This window comes from Giraffa tippelskirchi, chromosome 1 (genome assembly GCF_054371585.1).
Source record: "Giraffa tippelskirchi isolate mGirTip1 chromosome 1, T2T-mGirTip1v1.2.pri, whole genome shotgun sequence".
Lineage (NCBI taxonomy): Eukaryota > Metazoa > Chordata > Mammalia > Artiodactyla > Giraffidae > Giraffa > Giraffa tippelskirchi.
The window spans coordinates 183,326,770-183,344,152 of NC_137275.1; the positions used below are offsets into that span (position 1 = coordinate 183,326,770).

General features: G+C 38.1%; 1 protein-coding gene across 1 annotated transcript in view; it reads left to right on the top strand.

Annotated features, from left to right (window-relative positions):
* Positions 1 to 17,383, top strand: part of LOC145514600 (contactin-associated protein-like 3) — a 207,104-nt gene that overhangs the window by 125,050 nt on the left and 64,671 nt on the right. The window contains exons 12-14 of the mRNA XM_081512732.1: positions 206 to 377; positions 10,190 to 10,296; positions 15,180 to 15,299. Coding sequence (XP_081368858.1) covers positions 206 to 377; positions 10,190 to 10,296; positions 15,180 to 15,299 — 399 coding nt within the window. The remainder of the gene's footprint in view (positions 1 to 205; positions 378 to 10,189; positions 10,297 to 15,179; positions 15,300 to 17,383) is intronic.

Below are 17,383 nucleotides of genomic sequence, written 5' to 3' on the forward strand. Positions count from 1 at the left end.
ATGACTACTGGACTACTTTGACTAAACGGACCTTTACTGCCAAAGTGATGTGTCTGCTTTTTAATATGCTGTCTAGGTTTGCTATAGCTTTTCTTGCTTCAGGTGTCTGCTAGCACATGGGGATAGCAATTTTTGCTAATGAGAAATACTGTACAGTATTTTTTCATAACTGTTAGTTTTCTCCTGTGTCTCCGTGTTCATTCAGGCTGTCCTGACAACAGCTCTAACCCTGGATGCTCTAATTCCCTGGGTGGATTTCAGGGCTGCCTGAGGCTCATTTCCATTGGCGACGAAGCGGTGGATCCCATCTCCGTACAGCAGGGGGCGGTAGGGAGTTTCCGTGACCTCCAGATAGACACCTGTGGCCTCACAGATAGGTAGGCAATCTCATGTCAGCATGCCTGTCTTCGGGGTGGTTTTTTTTTTTTTAATTTTTTAATTGGAGGATATTTGTTTTACAATGTTGTGTTGGTTTCTGCCGTACAACAATGTGAACCAGCCATAAGTACACGTGTCCTCTCCCTCTTGAACCTCCCTCCTTCCCCCTCCCCATCCCACCCCTCAAGGTTGTTATTGAGCACCAGCTTGAGCTCCCTGCATCTATGGCAAATTCCCACTGGCTACCTCTTAATATTTTATATATGGTAATGTATATGTTTCAATGCTACTCTCCCAGTTCGTCCCACCCCCTGCTGTTTTCCATTTTTGATAGTAGATTAGAAACAAATGAACTGGTGAGAAAGATCATCTTCTTTCCCTTTCTCCATTCCCAATATTCCATTCCACAGGGGAAAATTATATTTACACAAAAAAGAAACTTTAAGTAATCCTTTCTTTCCAATGATACTTTTTTAGAAGACACGTTGTCATGAATTTTCCTTGTATATGACTCCAGGCTACTTAATTCATACAGAATACTATTGATGCTGTTATAATTATTGATGACTATATACTTTAAAAATTTCTTAACACTTCAGAGAACAGATTAGAATATTTAAAGAGATCATGGAGGGCCCAGAAATCAAAATTCTATGTGATTAGCTGCATTCACCTTACATTCTCTATTCTACAGGAAAAATGAAAAGTAACTCTTTCTTTGATAAAAGTTGAAGCTTTAGGGATTTCTAGTGATGTTGTAAGCACAGCAAAGAGTGGAGAGGATTCAGTTGCCACATACTGAGCATAGTGCCATTTTACTGGAGAAGATAAGAAAGGCAAAGCTTTAAAACAATAGCATATTAAAATTTTTAAGCATTGCAACTTTGCCAAAGTTATTTGTTAGCCATACTATCAGACTTTTAAGCAATTTTGGCTAAAAGGGATGGCTTAACCATCACACATGCACCTTTTTTTCTGTGCCTAGTATGTCTGACTTCTCTGCAATAGCAGTGCATTGTTTGTGTTGAACAAATGTACACACCCCAGACATCACCACACATCCACACACAGGGCACTTTTCAAAAGTTCACACTGCACAGAATCCTTTGTGGAGTAAATCTAATCCAAATTTAACATGAATTGAAATTCCCTGTCATTGCCAATTAACTACAAGTTACCGCGCAATTTAGCAATGTATGAAAAGATCACAAATTCCCAGTATGTAAAATGCTGACTCACAAGAACTTGATACTTTAATGCAAATGCCCATGGGTATATGTTCACATTCTATTCATTCGTAGTGGAAAAAATGATTTAAATAACTTAGACAAAATTCTCAATACTAATTTTCAGATTATAAAAAAAAATGGCGTAGAAACTATATCATCATCTGTAAGTTTTAATTGCAGTCATCTCTGGAATCTCAAGTCTTGGGAGAGGGTTAGAACTGTTCTTTTGGGTGTAGAGTGGTGCCCTCACCCGTGGGAATGACTTAGTAGGGCAAGAGGGTGAGAGGTCAAGTTCACAGGCAGTAGCAGGGTTGTCACTTCAGTCAGGAAGCTCAAAGAAAGTTATTTTAGTGCCTGGAGAATGCCATCCCAGCATACATTGCAATCACAATATTTTTCTCACATATTTGTGGTCCCTTTGTGCATAAAAATTTCTTGTCCAAAAATAAAAAAGCAAACAAGCAAACATATTTATGTGTGTGTGACAAAAATAGAAACATTTTCCACATCACATTTTAAGAAGATTTTCAGATATATGTACTAACCTATGGAGACTTCTCTAGTGTTCAGCTATCTTCTATAAAATTCAGGTTCATGGCAACTCTGTAAGTGGGTATAAAAATAGCTGTTGGCACTTTGGATGGCCTATATAGTCACTAATTGTGATTTTTTTATGGTTCAACATCTAAAGACATGTCCTTACTCTCCATTCTTCTTATTACTAAAAATGTTCATTTTCCTCAGCCCTTTAGTCCATACCTACTAACTGCATGTCCAATGTACCATGAAATAGATTCACTTAAAAGCGGAGCAAAGCAGACACCCACGCCTGGGCTGTCTTTGGGCGCTGTGCACTCTGCCTGGCCATCTGCCTAGCCCACCGCTCTGCCTGCCCCGAGCAAGTCCTAATGTGCTCAAGTGAAGCTGAGCTTTATTATTAAAATGCAGCTAGTTTTGTAACTTCTATCCATCAGGCACAAGAATTAATAATTCATAGTGGCATTCCTCCTCACACTGCAAATACTGCAAAGATGTTTGAAATCCAAGGGGTGCTTAGAAAACCTTCCTGAGCCACAGAAGGACTTGTGCTCATGACACTCTGCCTTCCTGTGGCTCTGATGTCATTTTACAGGGAAGGGCTCCCCATCCTTTGGGACGAGGCTGTGGGGTGAGGATAGCAGTGAGAAGAGATCGTGTCTTACACTCTTTGGGTTTTGGACGTTAGGATTTCATGTGGTGTAACTCAGGCTACATAGCCCTTTTCAGGCTCAAGTATTTGCCATCCCCAGCCATGGACGGTGTTGATGGGGTCACTTTTTCCAGTTCCACTGCTTTTGACCTAACGTTAACCTTCTAGATCCTAAATGCAAAATTGTGGAACATACATCTTGTTTTTTTTTTTAATAAATAATACATTTAAAAGAAAATTAATTACCACAAACTCAAACATTTTGCTTTTGAGAAAATCTTATACCCAAACAATTTTAAGTAAACCTATAATAATATTTATCATAGAAGAGTCATCTTCATCCTATTAAAAAGTATGGAATCCATTTAAGCAAGATTTTAGAGAGTTTCAACTTGTCGAAAAAAAAAAAAGGCAAGAAGCTGCTTTGTTCAAATGAGGGGCAAAGGGGATGGGCTGTGCTTGGGCCAGGCCACCTCTTCAGCCCCAAGAGGATCTGCAGAACACCATCTGAAATACCACCACTCCAGATACTTGATGACTTTGCTCTTGACTGTCCATTTCTTTAACTATTATTGTAATTTGCTGACTGTCAAGTTATGGATAAGGGCTTCCCTGGTGGCTCAGTGGTAAAGAATCCACCTGCAATGCAAGATACCCAGATTGGATCCCAGGGTTCGGGAAGATCCCCTGGAGAAGGAAATGGCAACCCATTTCCAGTATTCTTGCCTGAAAAATTCCATGGACAGCAGAGTCTGGCAGGCTACAGTCCATGGGGTCACAAAAGAGTCAGACACAATTTAGCAACTAAACAACAACAACAACTAAGGTATGGATACCCCATCCTATGCATTCAACTAGTAGACCTCTTCAGAAAGATAAATAAGGTGGATACCATTTATTCTACATGTGAATCCCACTGGTATAAACTGATTTTGAAGCTCACAATCTTAAAGTTGACAGACTGTTCTGAAATTTGCCAGTAATTAACAATAAGCATGTCCAGGAAATATTTCAAAAATCTAATATTTATCCTTTTATTTTTTTAAGTAAAAATTAGTTTGCCTATTTCTAGTTCTTACAGACAGCTGAGATTTTTTTCTATACTTTTCCAAAGAAAGCCAAAGTAGTTGTTTGTTTACATCTGCTAGAATTTCAGTGTTTGGGTGCATAATTTGTACAGTATTAGAGGAGAAAATAATTATAAAATAGCCAGATGTTCCCTTTCATCTTTTGTTTTTCCTACTTTCTTCCTAATGATGTTTGTTTTGCCTTTTCTGATTTTCAGATAAGTGTCTGTAGGGGAGCAGAGTGGGATGAAATAGGGGGTGTATATTGCTCTCTGTGCATTTCTACATGTTCACACTGTACTGTCTTCCAAGCAAAGTTCCTTTCATTACAATAAATCTCTCTTGTTCTTAGTACAATTTGTAGTAATTTGTTATGGCACTAACAGAAAAATAATACAATATTTATGTAAAATTATTTATAAATTTATACACACATATTTTGGAGAAGGAAATGATAACCCATTCCAGTATTCTTGCCTGGGAAATCCCATGGACAGAGAAGCCTGGTGGGCTACAGTCCATGGGGTTGCAAAGAGTCAGACATGACTGAGTGACTAAGCATACACGCACATATATTTTTTTTTTTTTTGAGTAAATTTCATATACTTGCCTGTATTAAGTCCCTTACAATGAACATTTTAAATTAATACACCTCATTTTTTTAGAGCAGTTTTAGGCTTGCAGAAAGTATAGAGAGTTCTCCTCTATCTCTTCTTTTTCCAGTCTCCCCACACACAGTTTCTGTATTTTTAACATCTTGCATCAGTGTTGTACACTTATTAGAATTGATGAACCGATATTGATACATTCTTGTTAACCAAAGTCCCTGCTTTACATGGGCTTCCCAGGTGGTAAAGAATCCACCTGCAATGCGGGAGACCTGGGTTCGATTCCTGGATTGGAAAGATCCCCTGGAGAAGGGAAAGGCTACTGTTCCAGTATTCTGGCCTGGAAAATTCCATGGACTATAGTCCATGGAGTCACAAAGGGTCAGACACGACTGAGTGACTTTCACATACACACTGATTTACATTATAGTTCATTCTTTGTGTTAGACAGTTCTATGGGGTTTTACAAATGCATACTCTTATGTCTTCACCATTATGGTATCATGTATAGTAGTTTCACTGCCCTAAAAATCTTACATGCATCACCTATTCAATCATCCCTCCCTTTTCCCAACCTCTGGCCTGGAAATCACTAATCATTTTACTCTCTTCATAGTTGTGCCAATTCCAGGATGTCGTGCATAGGAATCATGTGCTACATACATAGCCTTTCATTTAATAACATCATGTGCTACATACATAGCCTTCCATGTGTTTTGTGACTGGACAGCTCATTTGTTTTTAGTGCTAAACAATATTATATATCACAAGTTTATCCATTCATCTGAAGGACATCTTGGTTCCTTCCAGGTTTTCACAATTAGCAAAGCTACTATAAAAATTTACATGCAGGTTTTTGTATGGAAGTACGTTTTCAGCTCATCTGAGTAAATACCAGGGAGCACAATTACTGGATCATGTAGTAAGAAGATGTTGAGTTTTGTGAAATATTGCCAAACTGCCTTACAGAGTGTCTGTGTCATTTTGCATTCCCACCAGCGATGAATAAGAGCTCCTGTTGTCCTCATCCCTGCCGGTATTTGGTGTTGTCAGTCTTTTGGATTTGTGCTATCCTATCAAGTCTGTAGTGTTATCTCATTGCTTTAATTTGCATTTCTCTACTGACATATGATGCTGGAGATCTTTCTGTATTTTTATTTGCAGTCTTGGTGCCTTCTTTAGTCAGGTATCTATTCAGAACTTTTGCCCAAGTTTTTAACTGGTTATGTTCTTATTGTTGAATTTTAAGTGTGTGCATGCGTGCTCAGGTGCTGTCGTGTCAGATTCTTACAAACCCATGGAGTGTAGCCTGCCAGACTCCTCTGTCCATGGGATTTTCAAGACAAGAATATTGTAGTGGGTTGCCATTTCTTTCTCCAGTTCTTCCTGTATTTTATACCCCAGTCTTTGTTAGATACATGTTTTACAAAAGTTACCTATTAGTCTATAGCTAATCTTTTCATTCTCTTGGTGTGATTCATAGAAAAGATTTTTTAAATTTTACTGAAATGCAAGGTACCATTTTTCTCTTTTGTGAACTGTATCTGAAAAGTCATTGCCAAACCAAGGTCACCTAGATTTTCTCCTATGTTATATTCTGAGAGCTTAACTGTTTGGCATTTTACATTTAAAAATTCTGAGATCTAGTCTGAGTTCATTGCCATGAAAGATGTAAAACCTGTGTTTATAACATTATTTTTTTGCATGTGGAGACCCGGTTGTTTCAGCAGTATTTGTTGAAAAAATTGTCTTTTCTTCAGTGAATTGCCTTTGCATCTTTGTTAAAGATGAGTTGATTATATTTGTGTAAACCTGTTTCTGGACCTTCTATGCTGTGCCATGAGCCTGTTTGTTCTTTCGCCAGTGCCACATGGCCTTGATTTCTATAGCTTTATAACAAGTCTTGAAGTTGGGTAATGTTAGTTCTTTGATCTTTTTCATTTTTGATATTCTCTTGGATCTTTTTTTACATATAAACTTTAGAATCAGTTTGTTGACATCCACAAAATTACATGCAGTGATTTTGATTAAGATTCTTTGCCTCTATAGATCAAATTGGGAATAACTGAAATCTTGACAATTTTGAATCTTACTATCCATGAACATGGAATATCCCCACTTATTTAGATTATTTTTGTTCATCAGAATCTTATAATTTTTCTCATATAGATCTTGCGTATGTCTTGTTATATTTGTATCTAAGTAGTCTATTTTTTGATGGTGCTAATGTAAGCGCTGTGTTTTTTATTTTATTTTATTTTATTTATTTTTTTTTTTTTTATAAATTTATTTATTTTACTTGGGGGCTAATTACTTTACAATATTGTAATAGTTTTTGCCATACATTGACAAGAATCAGCCATGGGTTTACATGTGTTCCCCTTCCCGAACCCCCCACCCACCTCCCTCCCCCTCCCATCCCTCTGGATCATCCCACTGCCCCGGCCCCGAGCCCTTGTCACATGCATCGAACATGGAATGGTGCTCTGTTTCACATATGACAATACACATGTCTCAATGCCATTCTCCCAGAACGTCCCACCCTCACCTTCTCCCTCAGAGTCCATAAAATTGTTCCATGCATCTGTGTCTCTCATTCTGTCCCGCATATAGGGTTATCGTTACCATCTTTCAGATTCCATATATATGCATTAGTATACTGTATTGTTGTTTTTCTTTCTGGCTTACTTCACTCTGTATAATGGGCTCCAGTTTCATCCATCTCAGTAGAACCGGTTCAAATGTATTTTTTTTAATGGCTGAGTAATATTCCATTGTGTATATGTACCACAGCTTCCTTATCCATTCATCTGCTGATGGACATCTAGGTTGCTTCCATGTCCTGGCTATTGTAAACAGTGCTGCGATGAACATTGGGGTACACGCGTCTCTTTCAATTCTGGTTTCCTCGGTGTATATGCCCAGCAGTGGGATTGCTGGGTCATATGGCAGTTCTATTCCCAGTTTTTTAAGGAATCTCCACACTGTTCTCCATAGTGGCTGTACTAGTTTGCATTCCCACCAACAGTGTAAGAGGGTTCCCTTTTCTCCACACCCTCTCCAGCATTTATTGCTTGTAGACTTTTGGATAGCAGCCATTCTGACTGGTGTGAAATGATACCTCATTGTGGTTTTGATTTGCATTTCTCTAATAATGAGTGATGTTGAGCATCTTTTCATGTGTTTGTTAGCCATCTGTATGTCTTCTTTGGAGAAATGTCTGTTTAGTTCTTTGGCCCATTTTTTGATTGGGTCATTTATTTTTCGGGAATTCAGCTGCAGAAGTTGCTTGTATATTTTTGAGATTAATTGTTTGTCTGTTGCTTCATTTGCTATTATTTTCTCCCATTCTGAAGGCTGTCTTTTCACCTTGCTTATAGTTTCCTTTGTTGTGCAAAAGCTTTTAATTTTAATTAGGTCCCATTTGTTTATTTTTGCTTTTATTTCCAATATTCTGGGAGGTGGGTCATGGAGGATCCTGCTGTGATTTATGTCGGAGAGTGTTTTGCCTATGTTTTCCTCTAGGAGTTTTATTGTTTCTGGTCTTACGTTTAGATCTTTAATCCATTTTGAGTTTATTTTTGTGTACGGTGTTAGGAAGTGTTCTAGTTTCATTCTTTTACAAGTGGTTGACCAGTTTTCCCAGCACCACTTGTTAAAGAGGTTGTCTTTTCTCCATTGTATATTCTTGCCTCCTTTGTCGAAGATAAGGTGTCCATATGTGCGTGGGTTTATCTCTGGGCTTTCTATTTTGTTCCATTGATCTATATTTCTATCTTTGTGCCAGTACCATACTGTCTTGATGACTGTGGCTTTGTAGTAGAGTCTGAAGTCAGGCTCTACTACAAAGCCACAGTCATCAAGACAGTATGTGTTTTTTATTTTAGATTTCAGTTCTTCATTGGTCATTTATAAGAAATAATCCTGTAGCATTGCTCTCATCACTTATTAGTTTCAGAAGTTTTTTTGTTTATTATTTCAGAATTTCTACATAAAGAATAATGTCATCTGTGAACAAAGATGGTTTGATTTCTTCCTTCCCAGTCTACATAGCTTTTATTCCTTTTTTTGTCTAATTGCATTAGCTAAGACTTCTAGTATGATGTTTGAATAAGAGTGGTGAGAGCAAATCTTTGCTTTGCTTCTACACTTAGAAGAAAGCATCCTTACTCCTACACTTAGAAAAAAGCATCTTGTTTCTCTCCAATAATATGATGTTGCTCTAGGGTTTTGAAAGGTTTTTTTTAATCAAGTTGATGAAATTGCTATTACTAGTTTCCCTAGGTGTTTTGTTGTTACTGTTTTTGTTTTGTGTTTTTTTTATCATGAATTGGTGTTAGTTTGTCAAATACTTTTTCTGCATCTATTGATGTGAACTTACAGTTTTTCTTCTTTAGCTTATTTGTGTAATAGATTGCATTAATTTTCAAATTATTTTTTTCAGATTTTGGAGCAGACTTTATACTTGCAATAAATTCTGCTTGATTATGTTGTATATATTTTTATACATTTTTAAATTCAATTTGCTATTACTTTGAGGATAGTATTTATTTTCGATAATGAAAAATTAAATAACCTTCTTACAATTAAAATTTTAATCTTATAAACAAACATTAAATCTCACCTTTGATTTTGATAAGTGAGATATAACAGTGTCCATGAGACGTAAGTGGTTATTTGGTTTACCTGAGTGATTTTGTGGTTTACTCAATTATACGGAGAAAAATAAAAATAAAGCCCTCAGTCATAAGTGCTCTCTAATTCCTGAGGGCATCCTCAGTCTGACTAAAGTAGATGACATTCAGAATCCCTGGTACTGTGATACTACATGGATAAAAAAGTGTCTCCATTTTCCTGCCTTCTTTCCTTCTCTTTAAAATGATTTTCTTATGTACTAACTCAACATGGCAATATATTACAGTGTGGTATATATAATACATCAGCTAGCTTTGGCTGCACAATAGATTACCTTTAAAACTTACTAGCCCAAAACAGCAGCTGTTTGTTTATCTCACAATTCTGTATTTGCTGCTGGGCTGTCTCGTACATCTGTGGTTGCCTGAGGGTTCAGCTGACAGCTGCAAGACTTATAATCTTCCCATTCACTTGTCCTATGGTTTTGAACCCACCGGAGTGACTGGACCACATGAACCAGCCCAGGTTTCTTCATGTGGTTGTGCTTTCAGGGTTCAAAACTCAGGGAGAGAGAAAGCCCACTGCCCAAGCACTTTTCTAGCCTCTGCTGTGTCAGTTTGCTGATGCCTCATTGATCCAAGCAGGTCACATGCCCAACCCTGATTCAAGATGGAGAAGTAAGCTATACCTTTTGATGGAAGTATCTGTAGGTCACACTGCAAGGACATGGAAGCAAGGACAGAAAATGTGCTATTTGTGGCCACTGCAGGCAATTTATATCCTTAGTCATGTATGAAATTAATCTTGCCTTATTTGTGAAAAAGCAAACATGTTTTCTGATGTAATGAGATGTGTAGAAAATTTGCCTGTCACAAATACATGACAGTTGGTAGCATCTAATGGATTTTTTAGTCTGTAATTGATATTACATTTGGAAATTTCGATGATAGACCCAGCAAGTGTTGTCCATGTTAAGTTTTTCTGGTCAATTCACTGTTGTTATCTATCTTTCATTAAAACATTTTAAGATACAATTTATCATGACCAAATGTGAGAAATAGTGCTGTGTCTGCTTTCTCCTAGGTGTTTGCCCAGCTACTGTGAACATGGGGGCGAATGCTCCCAGTCCTGGAACACCTTCTCCTGTGACTGTGCACACACTGGTTACACGGGTGCAACCTGCCATTCCTGTAAGCCTCACACTCCTTTGTCCTGATTTCCATGTAGCTTTGTTTTTCTTTCCATTATTTTGTGTATATGTGCATGTCTGTGCAACTCTGTGCTAGAAAGCAACAACAAAAATAATTACTTTGGACATTAATTTTTGTCTGATTTATTTAATTTACTTTTTACCTTTTATACTTTTTATTTTGCATTATTTCATATGAGTGGTAAGGCAGCTTACAGAAATACATGTATCCTAGGACAGAAAAAAATAGTAGATGAAAGAAAATAAGGATAAGAAAATAAAATATAGTCAAAGGTAAAAATAAAATCTAGAATTCATGTTTTATAAACAATGTTTATAAAATTAAGCAGGAAGAATCTCAGAAGTGCAGGGTGGAAGCTAACCTGGTTGGGTTTCTCAATATCAGTGAGAAGCCAGGTGAACACTCAGGTCCCTTTGCAATCTTGATATTCTTTGGTGATGCTGGTGGTGGTGTTGGTGGTGATGATGATGATGGTTAATATACTGGAACTTACCATGTACTTGCATAATTCTAGCTCTCTGCTTATTTCAACTCCTTTAATCCTTGAAACAACTCTAGGAGATAAATGTCCAATTATCTATGTTTTGCACTTGAGAAGCTGAGTTGTTTACCCAATGTCACACTCTCGATCACCTCTCATTGGTGTTTCTTTTGTTTAGAACATCAGTCTCTTTTCTGAAGAATTATTCTTTCATCTTTAAAGCTAACAAATCTTTATGGACGACTAATCCATTATCTACAAAAAACTTATGGCAGAAAGCCCTGACATGTCCTTGGTTTTCTAATTATTGGCTGTTGTTTAAGCTTTTGTTTTATTGTTTTCCATGTTTCTTTTTCATTACTGAAACCCTTCTCTCAAAGCACCCCTCCCTCTTGGTCTTTAGAGAGAGACAGCATGATATGAAAATTCACTCACCACGTTTAGTCCCTCCTACTGGGAGAATACATTGCACTGTTAAGAACTCTTCCTTGTGAATTATTTAATTTTATTTCCACATATAGGAGAAAGGCAGAAATTGGATTGACATAAATTTGTCCTTTTGGGAAGTGAATCCCAGGGAGGCAGACAATGGGGTGAGAACCCTGAGTCCCTACCACTGAGGGTTCTGCAGAAGAACTCAAAGTCTCTTGGAAGACAAAGAGAGATGATTCATGCCCTAAATAGCCCCTAAACAAGTTCAGCCAGAGCAATCCTACCTGTGACTCAATTTGCTATACTAGTGCCAAGTAAGAATTTGCCAGGGTAACTCTTTATTTGAAAGGACCTAGACATCTGGGACCTTTCTTGGCAAAGTAATGTCTCTGCTTTTAAATATGCTATCTAGGTTGGTAATAATCTTCCTTCCAAGGAGCACTTGTCTTTTAATTTCATGGCTGCAATCACCATCAGCAGTGATTTTGGACCCCCCAAAAATAAAGTCTGACACTGTTTCCACTGTTTCCCCATCTATTTCCCATGAAGTGATGGGACCAGATGCCATGATCTTAGTTTTCTGAATGTTGAGCTTTAAGCCACCTTTTTCACTCTCCTCTTTCACTTTCATCAAGAGGCTCTCATCAAGAGGTTCTTCTTCACTTTCTGCCATAAGGGTGGTGTCATCTGCATATATGAGGTTATTGATATTTCTCCTGGCAATCTTGATTCCACCTTGTGCTTCTTCCAGCTCAGCGTTTCTGATGTACTCTGTGTATAAGTTAAATAAGCAGGGTGACAATATGCAGCCTTGACATACTCCTTTTCCTATTTGGAACCAGTCTGTTGTTCCATGTCCAGTTCTAACTGTTGCTTCCTGACCTGCATACAGGTTTCTCAAGAGACAGGTCAGATGGTCTGGTATGCCCATCTCTTTCAGAATTTTCCACAGTTTATTGTGATCCACACAGTCAAAGGCTTTGGCATAGGCAATAAAGCAGAAAGAGATGTTTTTCCGGAACTCTATTGCTTTTTCGATGATCCAGCGGATGTTGGCATTTTGATCTCTGGTTCCTCTGCCTTTTCTAAAACCAGCTTGAACGTCTGGAAGTTCACGGTTCACGTATTGCTGAAGCTGGGCTTGGAGAATTTTGAGCATTACTTTACTAGCGTGTGAGATGAGTGCAATTGTGCGGTAGTTTGAGCATTCTTTGGCATTGCCTTTCTTTGGGATTGGAATGAAAACTGACCTTTTCCAGTCCTGTGGCCACTGCTGAGTTTTCCAGATTTGCTGGCATATCGAGTGCAGCACTTTCACAGCATCATCTTTGAGGATTTGAAATAGTTCAACTGGAATTCCATCACCTCCACTAGCTTTGTTCATAGTGATGCTTTCTAAGGCCCACTTGACTTCACATTCCAGGATGTCTGGCTCTAGGTGAGTGATCACACCATCGTGATTATCTGGGTCGTGAAGATCTTTTTTGTACAGTTCTTCTGTGTATTCTTGCCCCCTCTTCTTAATATCTTCTGCTTCTGTTAGGTCCATACCATTTCTGTCCTTTATCGAGCCCATCTTTGCATGAAACCTAGATAGCATATTTGAAAGCAGAGACATTACTTTGCCAACAAAGGTCCGTCTAGTCAAGGCTATGGTTTTTCCAGTGGTCACGTATGGACGCGAGAGTTGGACGGTGAAGAAAGCTGAGTGCTGAAGAATTGATGCTTTTGAACTGTGGTGTTGGAGAAGACTCATGAGAGTCTCTTTGACTGCAAGGAGATCCATCCTAAAGGAGATCAGTCCTGGTTGTTCATTGGAAGGACTGATGTTGAAGCTGAAACTCCAATACTTTGGCCACCTCATGTGAAGAGTTGACTCATTGGAAAAGACCCTGATGCTGGGAAGCACTGGGGGCAGGAGGAGAAGGGGACGACAGAGGATGAGATGGTTGGATGGCATCACCGACTTGATGGACATGGGTTTGGGTAAACTCCGGGAGTTGGTGATGGACAGGGAGGCCTGGCTGCTGCAGTTCATGGGGTTGCAAACAGTCGGACACGGCTAAGCGACTGAACTGAACTGAGACATCTGAGAAACCTGAAGCTATGTGATTTGGCTGAGTCACAGTTTGGAATAGGGTAATCTCTTTCTTAGAGTGTTCTCCATCATACTTATACGAAGCAGATACCAACTGAATATTAATGATTAAGGAGTGATGGCTAAATGCTATCAGTAACTGTGATCTAAACATCATTCCAAACAACTTTATAGTATAAAGATTTAAAACTAACAGATATATATTATGTATTTTATATATATTATACATCCTGTTACACATATGTAACATTTTTTGCGTGTGGCCCATGATTTGGTCTAATAATTTAATTGACTTTCTTGGAATTTTGTAATTGATCAGTCACATGAAAATGAGATATTACCAAATCAATGTAAGTGATCATAAGACCATTATTTTGGAGTCTAAGTACACAATTAGTACATGTGTATGTTCTTGTTTAAAGCAAATTTTCTCCTAAGTCATTCCTCCACTACTCTTGTTTTTCTAGGCAATTCCAGCCTCAACACAACACAGACACTGTTATCAATTTGTGTGTATCCCTCTGGACACTTTCCTAGGTGGTTATGACCATGTTTATATATGATAGAAATGTCGACGTGAGTGGCCAAAATGCAAGCATGGTGGAAAAGCAATCCGTATTGCTTTTCCATCAGTGTCTCTGTGTCCATCAGTGTAAAAGATAGTAACCATGCCGTTGATTTGGGGGCAATCTAACTTGATGCATTTGATACTTGACCATATTTAATAAAAGGATTTTTTCCTTTATAGAATCTCTGGACAAAAAGCATTCCCTTCATGTTCTTGTTCTTTGAGATGAGAGAACAGCAACCCCTAAACTTCTCTCGGTATTTTTCTTGATTATTTGAAATAGGCAAAGTTAGAAATGTAGATAATCCAGTCATTATAGCATGGCACAAAGCCATACCCTACTAGGATCACTCTAGTTGGTGGATCTTGTCTAACTACCACCTGAGTCTCTCTGTGTGGATGCCAGATTTGATCCTCAGAGCTAACTTAAAGATCCAGTCCAACTCTGTGCCAGAATCAGTGCCACACTTCCCTCCCAGCAGCCATAGCAGCTTTTCAGGTTTTCAAAGGGTTTTTCCTGTCAAGGCAAAAGGGTGATGTGCAAGAGAGCTGTTACTCAATTGATCATTCATTTAAATGCATGCTGAATATTAATTGAGTTCATCACCTGCAGATGCTAATCACTTGCCTTGTAAAACATTCATTGTATACATAGAAAATTCATTTATGAATTAGGATAAAATGAAACTACAAAGACACTTTTCATATATATTATATATATTTCTTTGAATTTTGATTTTCTTGAATAATTATTTCCAAGCATTTTAGGAGGTTTCTTTTTAAAATGAACTTTAAAAACGGAATGAAGTAGAGCTGCTGATTTGTGAAATCCACCTCACTGAAAAAAATGCATTTCATGCGGAAATTGTCTTAAGTAAACAAAGAGTATAATTACTGAGTAATTTTTTAAAAATAGCATGATTATTAGATAATAACAGATCATTTAGGGAGATTAAGCCAATGCATTTCAGATGCTTAGATATTCTGAAACAGCAAAGAATTAGACTAGAGTAAATCCAGTTACCCTGATTTTGACAGGAATTCTGTGTTTCTAGAGCATAAGGTATTCAGATCCACATGTCCCATATTGATACTTCCTAAAATCTTTCACTCTGTGCCTGAGAATCTTTATGCTACCTGAGTGAAACAGGGAACACTCCTCTAGAGAAAATGTCCCTGAGAGCAAGGCAGAATGAGTGTCACTGGGGAAAGCATCACTTAATTAACACCATGGGGGGATTCATTCCATTGTCGTTCCTGTCTGAGACCTCTGTCCTCTGCAGCTCTCTACGAGCAGTCATGTGAAGCCCACTGGCACAGAGGAAACTCTTCAGGGCTCTATTACATCGACTCAGATGGAAGTGGCCCTCTGGAACCATCCCTGGTATATTGCAACATGACAGGTATGCTAATAAGCTTTTTTAATGACAAACTCATGTAAATACTTGCTGTGTATGAAAAATCCAGATGCAATAAAGTGAAGTGAAGTCGCTCAGTCGTGTCCGACTCTTTGCGACCCCATGGACTGCAGCCTACCAGGCTTCTCTGTCCATGGGATTTTCCTGGCAAGGGTACTGGAGTGGGGTGCCATTTCCTTCTCCAGGGGATCTTCCCAACCCAGGAATTGAACCCAGGTCTTCAACATTGCAGGCAGATGCTTTATCCTCTGAGCCCCAGATGCAATAAGCAGAGTTTACCTAGTGGCAGCTTTACTTAGATGTGCATTTTGATTGTAATTGTAATGTGATTGCTAAGAAGTATTAAATGTAATGTTCTAAAATAGTTAAGAAGTGGTAATTAAAAGTTATGTCATTATTTTCCTGGAAATGTTTTTTCTTTATGTAAAAATTAGCAGTAAATCGCTGTTTATTAATCTACAACATAAAAAGGTAAACTTTATTTCTTAGTTCATGTCAATAAGTGCCAAAGTCTTAGGAGAATGTTCACTTCTTAAATTTATGAAAATATCCATTTATATTCTTTTGAATCTGTAATCAGGTGAGTTTATCTGCGTGCATGTGCTAAGTCGCTTCAGACATGTCTGACTCCTTGTGACTCTTATGGACTGTAGCCCACCAGGCTCCTTTGTCCATGGGATTCTCTAGGCAAGAATCCTGGAATGAGTTGTCATGTCCTCCTCCGAGGGATCTCCTGGACCCAGGGGTTGAACCTGCATCTCTTATGTCTCTGGGTTGGCAGACAGATTCTTTACCACTATCACCACCTGGGAAGCCCTGAGTTTATCTAGGGAATAATAAATGTTTCTAAAGTGTATATGGACTTGCCAGGTGGCACAGTGGTGAAGAATCCACCTGCCAATGCAGGAGGCACAAGAGACCTGGGTTCAGTCCCTGGGTCAGGAAGATCCCCTGGATTAGGAAATGGCAACCTACTCCAGTCTTCTTGCCTGGAAAATTCCTTGGGCAGAGGAGCCTGATGGGCTACAAGTCCATGGGGTCACAAAGAGTCAGACATGACTGAGTGACTAACACACAGACCAAGTGTATATACTTCATCAAATAACATTATTCATGTGCAACTATATAAATAATATTTCATCTTCCCTAAAAACCTGATTATTAATATGTGTTAAAGGACTTGTGTATTACATAGTGTTTATGACACCTTTAATTCTTTAAAACTTTTTAATTTAAACTCTCTGCTAAATGTATAGGAGCGCAAAGGACCAAAACTTCCACTGCAATGAATGACAACTGCCCTGATAGAACTGATACAAATTTTTTATACCTCTTCTCTACCTGTATCTATATGTGTCTATAAATTTTTCTCCATGCTCATATAAGGTTTGCCCAATAAAGAGGACAAACCTCCTTTAGAAAACTTTCTGTTACGCTAGCAGTGTAGCCCTAACAGATATTTCAACAACCACAGAATTTGAGTGCAAATTCCGAGATAATTATCAGAAAAAAATCAACTATAGATGGTTCTTAGGTAACTATAAATTAGTTATAATTTGGTTTCTCTGTTGTTATGGCTCCACATCACTCAGGAAGGGTTGCATATCTCACAAGGAGGAAATTATTTATGGGTAAACTTATAATGATGGTTTGTGAATAGCTTACAATCCTGATGTGGTTTTTATATCAATACCTATTATCATTTCATACATGAAAAAAAATCTAAGCATTTTTGGCAGTGGTTAATATGTGATCTGATCTAAATTCAATCAAATATGTATTCCAGTCCCAAAACCACCCCCAAAGTTGTTACAGAAGATGCAGGAACTCCCAGGGCATTGCACTGGATATGAGTATGGCTGTTTGGGGCTTTTGGGCAAACATTTTATCATAAATACTGACCAGAATATTGCAGTGTGATGACAGAGTTAAATACAACAACTTACTTTTACTGAAATGTATGTGATCAGTGAAATATGTGAAGAAATGGCCCAGAGGATCTTTCTAGATATACTGGATTCCAGTATTTTATAACCTTCAAGTGATTCAATTTCTGCTTTGATTTGGTT